The sequence below is a fragment of the Xiphophorus hellerii genome, chromosome 2 (genome assembly GCF_003331165.1).
Source record: "Xiphophorus hellerii strain 12219 chromosome 2, Xiphophorus_hellerii-4.1, whole genome shotgun sequence".
Taxonomy (NCBI): Eukaryota; Metazoa; Chordata; class Actinopteri; order Cyprinodontiformes; family Poeciliidae; genus Xiphophorus; species Xiphophorus hellerii.
Genome location: NC_045673.1, coordinates 13103900 through 13112934, shown reverse-complemented (window position 1 = coordinate 13112934; position 9035 = coordinate 13103900). Strand labels below are relative to the sequence as shown.

Below are 9035 nucleotides of genomic sequence, written 5' to 3'. Positions count from 1 at the left end.
CCTCCCTCCGCCTCTGCTTGTCTCCGCACTGCTGCCCCCCTTGCTGCTGCTGGGTGTCACAGGCAGCATCACGGCAGCAGACATTTGGCGAGCAAATCGAGGACTGCGGTCAAACCAGCTGCGCGCTTCCTGCCTCCCGTGGACATTTCGGGGAAACACGGGAAAATCCGCGGCGTTGCACGGTACCTCTTAGGACCCACTTTTTGTTTTTTTGGCTCCTCTCTGGTCCCAATTGTGCGTGGATGCTTCACTGCAGATTTGATGGTGCTGAGCAGGCTTGTCTGATTGTGAAGGCTTGCGGGCAGGCGGGCATTTGCGGGGCCGCGGAGAAAGACCCCGTCGTCCAGGTTTTCTGCGTCCCTCCTCTGCCCTGTGATTGTTCATGGACTGCCGCTGCGCTCCGTGATTTTCTGCAGTCTCTCTGAGTCATTTGTAGTAGAAGATGGCGGACAGGGCTGAGATGTTTTCTCTATCCACTTTCCATTCCCTCTCTCCGCCTGGCTGCAGGTAAGAGCTTTCACCGGGAGTGACAGTGGAGCGATGATGTGACAGGGTGATAAAAGGAGGGGGAAAAAATAACGAAACACAAGACAGTGTACAAGAATGTCACTTTTATGCAAATGACTGTAGCAAAACACGCATTTTTGGATCGGTTATAGATATTTGGAATAACCTGCTGTGTATAGGCCTGCTAGTGTTTCAGCCCCCTGATGCTGCTTCCCTAGCAGCACTGAATGACTTCATGAATACTTTCCAATATTTACTTCATTGACACGTTTTATTATAAAACCTAAAGTGTAACACAAAGCACAAAACAAAACCTATTGCAAATGTTAGATTCTAAACTGTCGCGACAGTCACCCGTTTGCGCATCCTCTGTGTGAGGCCCACGCCCTGTTGAGTCCAACCCTAGCAAGGGCATGATGCTGAACAATGATGTACGGAAGTCACTCTGATGATGATGCTGTTTTAAATGCATTCTGCAAGGTTTTATTTGATCTTGCCTCAGCACAACAGGGAGTAGGATGAGATCTGTAACTTGCAGCAGTTTCAATGAAACAACTAAAGCGTTTGGTTTATGTTGAAAAGACACAGATCTACGCTGTCCATGTTGTTGATCGGATGAATGGGAGCATGGGTGAGGTCGTCCATATCAGATTTTCTTTCTTTTATTCCCCACACAACCGAAACAAATTTCTGAGCAGTACAATTTAGTTAGGCTTTAACTAGTTTACATTTCTAAGTCTGTCTTGATCTGAAAAGTTCATAATGGCCATAATACAAAAATAAAATAAACAGACACAGACCAACAAACAAAACTATGCTGTAAAATGTAATTTATTCTCTTTTCTCTTTATACTTAAAAACAATATGGAAACGCATTGTGTCAGAAACCTTTTAAAATGTTGCTTTTACTATGTAAATGACAAAAATAGGCGGTGGGCCTGGAAGCTGCACTGCTCTGAAAAGGCCAGAGCACATGTCAAAGTAGGGTCCGTCCTGAATGACTACACAGATGAAGCTTTGAGGTCTACTTTTTCACCTTGAACATTTTAGAACTGATTTTAGTTACAAATTAAAACGATGTTTCAGAAAATGAAAACTTTCTTCACCTTCTCCATCTCCTGCTGCTGGTGTCAGAATGAATTGTGGCAAGCTGGCTGATCCACACTGTCACATAATACCGTTTCACATTACTTCAAATTAACTTCACACAATTTTAAAATTTTTGACCTCAAGAGGCCTTCAGCTTGTTTAAACTAAGAGTTTCTTATATCTACGTGAAATTATGCATTCTATTAAAGTCAACTTTTTAACTTCACAATACACTCAAATGTTTACAGGACTTATTTGAGAGTTAGCAAAAGCTTGAACAAAATCAAGTTTAACAATTTACAGTACCTCTGTTTTTGCATTCTTAAATACTATGTTGCTCATAAAGTTGGGTATCTTCTCATGAAATTTGTGTAACAATGGAAATTATTTTTATAGGTCAAGTGTTAGCTTAGCCATTGCCTTCCTGTGCAATTCCGCTTGATCAAAATCTTGCTTCACAGACAGTCTGGACTTTCTCCTATTTACTTGGATTCCCACGGTAGAATTTCTTCCAGGACAATCAGCGAACAGGAGAAGTTGTGAATGATCACATTGATTTTCTGTTTTAGAATTGTAGTCTGTTTTAGCTACAGCAGTGGAGGAAGTGAACGTAGCCATTCAGTCCTTTTTGACCACGCTTCCAAATGTTGATTCAACATTAACAGCCACCTCATTTGTACTGGCACTTCTCTCTTCGCAGTAGAGGATGGTTGTTTACGGTGCAGGCAATTTCCAGCCAGCTTCATAGCGTCGAGTTACCGCATTACAAACGTCACGGACTAACGTCAGCGATTGGGTAACATTTAAAACGTCCACGCCTCCAAGAAAAATAGTTTCTCAATAGCCGAGATCCCAGACCCTCTGTACGAAGCAAATAGCTTGGAACAAGGGGTTGGTTTTTACCAGGCTAATCAAGTGTAGATCTTTTCAAAATTTTGAAAATTTAACCATAGTAAAAATAAGAATGCATTTGAAGTTAAGGTTTATTCCACACTGAAACAGTGTGGAATAAACATTTTGTTTTATAAATCTCAAAGTGTACACTTTAATAAATTTCAAATCAATGTGAACAATCCAGGTCATGATTGCTTTGGATTAGAAACAATGAAAGACAGTCCATAATTCCTTTAAAAAGGTGAAATTGCCCTTAAATATAGAGCTAAATAAGAAATTTTGACTGATATATTAGTCTCCAGTGATGTATGAAAGAGCCATTCTCAGCTTCATTGCACTTGAGGTGTGTACTTAGACTTGTATGGCTTAATCATTGAGACAAGAATGAGTTCTTATGCTGGCAACTGATAGGATGGCACCCTGGGTGGTGTGCCGTATCTCTAATTTAGAACATTTTCACTGTTCATATACTGCAATATGGGTTGCAGAGACTTGACTGCAGAAAGTGCTGCACGTAATAGTAAATTAGGGGAAAGAGTATGATTGCACGTATTTGTCAGGATAGGAAAGTCACTGATACATAAACTGCCTTCAGGATCTCATTGACCATCCCTGCTCCCACATGGCCCATGGGTCTACAGCAATCACATTAGCCAGCCATTCCTGCTGGGTATTCAATCCAGGCCATGTACTCATGTGGGATTAGCTCAGTCTCAAAGATGGATCATGTAAAATCAATGTGACTGACTTTTTTCTCACATGTCACCCGCTGACCTTAAAGTTCAAATCAAATTGTTGGGATCAATATTTTAGATTTGCAGCTTTGGCAGAAAGCCAGAGCAAGAAGTGTATCACATAGCTACTGTATCAAAAAGTTATTGTATACTTTCAACCTGTGCATTCTGCATGTGGCAGAATCCAGATAAATGTAAAGGTTTTCTCATTTAATACTCAACCCATATGGCAAGGTTTTAAAAAGTTACAAAATCAAAACTGCTACTGCTACACCTTCATTAAGGTTTAAAGACATTTTAAACCTTATTATTTCTAAGGTTTAAAGTGCTTTTGCTGAGATTGCCAGAGAAAGGTTTTGCTCGCTGTCTACCAATCCCCTTCCACCACCTTTTGTCTTGCACTGCTTGTCAGCTGGCTGAAAGAAAGTTGTTATATGTGCTTACAACAAAGACAAGTTTAACTATTTGGATATATTCCATGTTGTGAAAAATGCACAGTCTTGGAGTGGTAACTAAAGAACTGGCACCTTTATTTGCACGATCTTGCAGATATATCAATATCAGTGCATATACTATATTAATATTGCAGTGATGTTTTGACATGCATATATACATTTCAAATGTCACATTTTGCATGCCAATAAGATATTCTCCTGGATGAATCGTGTGTTACCTCTGTAGACGCTCACACCTGACAGATGATAGCGCTCAACTTGCTGCAGCTCACAAAGAGAAAAGGAAACACGAGGAAACTAGGAATTTATCACAGCTGATATTGTCATTGCAATATTTAGCAAGGACATTGCCATTAGATAATTTTCTAATATTGTGCAGCCCAGCTGTCACCCATCACTCTAAGGCAATGCTGTTGTAAAACTGCAATTGGCAAGTCGATGTAGCAAAATCAAAATAAGAAAAATGAAACTGTTGTATCTGAGCCCAAGGTCATAATTTCATGAGAATCTCAAACTGGCCCAGGCCTTTTCATATGTATTTATTCAGCCAGTTGGATTCTCAATCTGTAAAATTTTATTTCAGTGTTTGTTTTCCTGTTTTCATCAGAGGTGTTGGTGGTGTGGTAATCTGCCTTACATAACCCTGACTCTGTTCCCAGTTGGCAACATAATCCTTTAAAGGGGCCATCTTTTTTCTGAGCATCAGAAATTTATGACAAACTGTAATTTCTTCTGCACTGAGGGAAACCACTTTGTGTGTTAGAAGTTTAAACCTTAATAGATGAGTTCAGGTCATTTATCAATTTTTTTTTTTTGAAATTATGTATAAGAAAGAGGCCCCACCCTGTGCTGATGAGAAAATGTATACTTTCTGCTCACAGCAAAAAGGAGTTTGTAGTGCTCTCAGTTGCGGTAACTCTTTATTTTGTAGACATGTTTGTACAGAAAATTGCTTTTATTGTTTGTTTTAAAATGTCCCCTGCTGTTCTTTAATAAAGGCCTTAGCATGACACCAATCCTAGGGGCCAGTTCCATGCCTTACCATAAGGAAAAAGGTGTGTTGCTGGTTTGGGTAGATTAGTTGAAGCAGCATTGAGAACTAGTTATCCTTGTTTTTGTGAGATGTTAATTTAGATAGCCAGTTCTATATTTCAATCAGATCCGATTGAGTGAGGTTCAAAAACAGCCTTCAAAACTGCATAAGGTGCTGCTCATTTCCCCTGTCCGCCCTTTGCTTCTTTTACAGTTTTGAAAGGAGAAAAACTGCAATTCACATTTCACGTTTGGGAAGTTTTGTGATTTAAAATATTTTTCTGTCATTGTTTTGATAGTATACTACTGCAAGGAAATGCAGCTGCATGACTCCAGTAACCATCAAAATGTCACAAAGTTTTTTGTTTTTTTTATCTGAGTCATAATTTCAAGTCATATTAATTCTGCAGTGTATTTAGTAAACTTTACATCATTCTTAAATATCAGCCATCCAGTAATTTTAAACTTAAAACTCACAGGTTGTTCTGAGTCTCAACAAATGATGGTGGAGCAGTACTGGGAAATGTGTAGTATTTCCACAAACTGCGTCCTGATTTCTTTTACTCTAGCCCCGTTCAGTGTGAACCTCATGTTTATTAACTGATGCTCTACTTTTGCTTTCCAACTCTTTGAAGGCAGCTGGCGGAAGCTGAGAAGGGGGTTGGGAATACTGGTGGGTATGGTTACTATGGAGTAAGAAGCTTAACTCAAATACAGATTCATTTTAGCCTAATGCGCTCCAGTGCCAACCCTCCACTGACTCTGCATCCCATTTTAAGTGTTTTTGTGTTTCCCATTTCTCTCCCTGTCTCTTTATTTCCCCTGTCAAAGAACAGTTCAATAAGGACCGTTAATTTGTCCATAATTTATTTTACTTGTGGATGACGACATGAGTGGATCCCTTGTAACTGCAGCGTTTACATCACATTTCATGATTCCTTTAATCCAAATCCAGATAAATCCACACGGTATCATCTGTATCCTGGAAATGTGTGCATCATCATCATCATCTTTAGCTCAACATGTTGTGATTTTCACATTTGGCTCAAACACAGACAACTGAGAGCTCTTTGTCAGGATGAAGCTATGACTCATTCAACAGTGATGTGTGTGTGTGCTGTGCGTGCGCGTGCTGGGGTGTGTGTGTACGCGTGTCCTTACCAGAAACAGACAGTCGCTTAAAAGTCAGGGAAAATGATCTTGTTAATGACTCAGAGGTAACCACATCGAATATCTGTGGCCTTTAAAGATGATGTCATAGTGAAGAGGGTCTTGTGGTTGAAGGGGAGCTTAATTAAAACAAAGACTGTAGTCTCTGTTTGTTTTTACTTTGATACTGTTATCAGATATGTTGCTATTCTTCATATATTTTTGTCAATCATCTATGCTGTATGTGATGTTTCATTGGTAGTTATTCATTATAATTCTTTACTGGGATAAAGGGTGTGGAAATTATAAGTGTGAAGAGTGAGGATTGTAAGACTGATGATTGCTGCAGCTAGCATTAGCCATTATTGATCGCTCTTCTAATGCTTCCAGAACTGCACTGAGAAACTGACTGGTTGCTGGGCTTTTTTTTCCCTGAGAGATTCAATTTTATTTTATTTTTTTGTAATACTCTGACTTGTCAGATTTAATGTTGGGAAGCTCCACTTTCATTCTAGGAACTATTAGATTCATCAAATAAACAAACAAAAAACGTAATAAAAATAGTTCTATTGAAATTTGTCCTTTTTTGGCAAGATATTGAAATATTAAAACTTGATACACATTACTGAACAGGCTTGTTTAAAGAAAACACCATCCAGCTGATTTGAGTTTATGTTATCTTGGCACTTTTTTATATATATTTAAATAAGCATGTAGATCTTGGTTTTACAAATATAAAAAACAAGTAGGTTTTTTGATTTTTTTTAGATAAATGCATCTTTTACTTGCCATATCAAGTTAGAAACCTTCACAACCTTTATCTTGATAGCCTTTACAGTTTTTTTTATGCAAAATCACCAGTGTACCAATTATTTGAAACTCTTACAATTCGTCTAAAATAATATGTGATTTTTACTTGATGGTTTTCCCTGGATTATATACATAAGGTGGCAAAATACAATTTCTCTAGCTGCTCTTCACAATAGTGTGCAATTCTTGTCTCTCCGATCTTTATGAAGGTGGGAAATGGATACAAATTAAAGACCTACTCACAAACATTTTCCACATCCAGTCAGATGTATAATTAAATAAATTAAGCGAATGGAACTATGTCACAAGAGTTTAAATAGAGTTTATTTTGCCACTACTCAGTGAGGAGGAAGGCAGTGGATGTCAAACAATAACCTAAGCGCCTTGTTAGAGACCGTCAGCAAAGAGGAGCATGTTGGGGTTTCTACTCTCCCCTAAGACTATTTATTCTAAGCCTTTAGTACACATCTTCCAGAGGGGTGTCAGTACTTGAAGAGGTTACTGTATAACTCCACTCCGAGACATCCTGGCCACCGTAGCACTTTGCTGTGATGCGTTAACTGACAAGAAGAAAAGGGAAAAACATAAATATTTATGTGAAGGCGCCCTGTGAAGCGAGTCAAACTGATGGTCCTGCTGAGCCATCAATACATCAGCTGCAGCTGTAAAATATCACTTTTCATGGCTAAAGATTATACATTTAAGCCTAAATGCTGTGAGCCCTAAATGGTTTAGTGTGTTTTTTTTGCACTCTCAAATCATTGTAGATGCATTGTCTTAAAAAATATTGTTTTCATGAATTTGTAAGTAAATGATAAATGCATCAATATTTTATAATAAGGAGCCTGTGAGGCTCTGAGCGTTATATAATGTAGTTGAAAAGGATGCAGATAATGAAAATGTAAATAGTGACAGTGAATCATATCTGCTTCTAAACTGTTGTGTTAATGCAGCCTGACTTATTTCAGCCAGATGGAGATTTTGTGCTTCACTTTAAAAGGAGAAAAAGACAAAGACATTAGGGGCAAATTAAATTAAAACTTACTGCTGGGTAAAGCTGCCTACTCTAATGTCAACACTGCACTAGAACTGCACCATTCCTGATAAATACTCTAGTTCCCACATCTCTTTGGACAGGATTTTAGGGGAAACTTTTGGTCTGGTTATTGCTCTGTGTCTGCAAAATTTACTGACATAGATTTCTAAGATTTTGCCATATAAGGAAAATGAGGCCACACTTTGCTGTGACAATACAAACAGAAAACAAAATGGTGCCTGTAAACAAGGAGGAGGTAGAAATTAGAGAAGATAGGAAAAGAGAGAGAGAGCATAAGAGAGAAATGATATGAAAACAGTTGTCAATGTTAAAAGGTTGATTGTTTCCCAAATATGATTCTGTCTATGAATCTGAAAGATGACTATGGTTTTCAAAACCATTATAAACATACCTTTCCTGAAGAGTGTTTAGCAACACCCTGCTTTCATGAAATATAGTGAAAACAATTCATGCGTTTTGACAACTTTTCTGCATTGCTGGCGACACTAATGAACCACAGTCAGTTTGAAGATTTGCTCCACCAAATTTTACGCCTGCTTTAATTGCAACTTCTCTGCGCCACTCACACTTTGTTACACGGCTCTATGTTCTTGCAGTGCAGTACCATCCTGTCTTATGAGGAAAATAATACATTGCTACAGATAACGTTGGATCTAAATTTTGGCAACCATTGAATTTATCATATTGCTCAGGACAATATAGATAAATTGCTCTGGTAGGTCTCAACAGAGTATACTGTCGTTTTGAATGTTCTTCAATATCACCATCAGGTTTCTACTTGTAAGAACATGACTCTGCTCAGGATCACTGCAAAGTCAACGACTCAATGCATCACCTGGTCTTCCTTTGGTAGATGACTCAAATTGCTATTAAAAGATCAGCTGAATTTTATTGTGTTTGTAATCCTCGGATAAGAATCTGACTACAGTTGGCTCCGCCCATTTGCAGAATTTTCTGTTGAATGTAACTCCAACATTTGTGCAAAATTCACCTATATGCTGATTTGTTCTGAACTTTGCATCAAAGAGATGTGCTGTGGGAAGGTGGATCTCTGGCCGCTCACTGTAGAACTCTGCTGATCGAGTGTTTCACTGCATATTTGTGGACTCTTCATATCTTTGTGTCTCGTTTCTATACTTTGGGTTGAGTTTCAGGGTTTCACTAAACCCTGAAACATGGGTTGAGTGTGGAGGGCACAAATCAAACAGAAAGCTCTTCTTAAAAGAAAGAACCATTTAGCTGTAATCAGAAACATTTTTCACAAATGTTTCTTAAATATTGTCTCGCCCTGTGTGTTTCTAGGTCACA

General features: G+C 38.5%; 1 protein-coding gene across 1 annotated transcript in view; it reads left to right on the top strand.

The window, feature by feature from the left end:
• mapk8ip2 (mitogen-activated protein kinase 8 interacting protein 2) overlaps positions 1-9035 on the top strand; it is a 30355-nt gene continuing 21320 nt past the window's right edge. The window contains 1 exon segment of the mRNA XM_032584335.1: positions 1-507. Within this exon segment, the coding sequence (XP_032440226.1) occupies positions 443-507 (65 nt within the window). The 5' untranslated portion in view covers positions 1-442.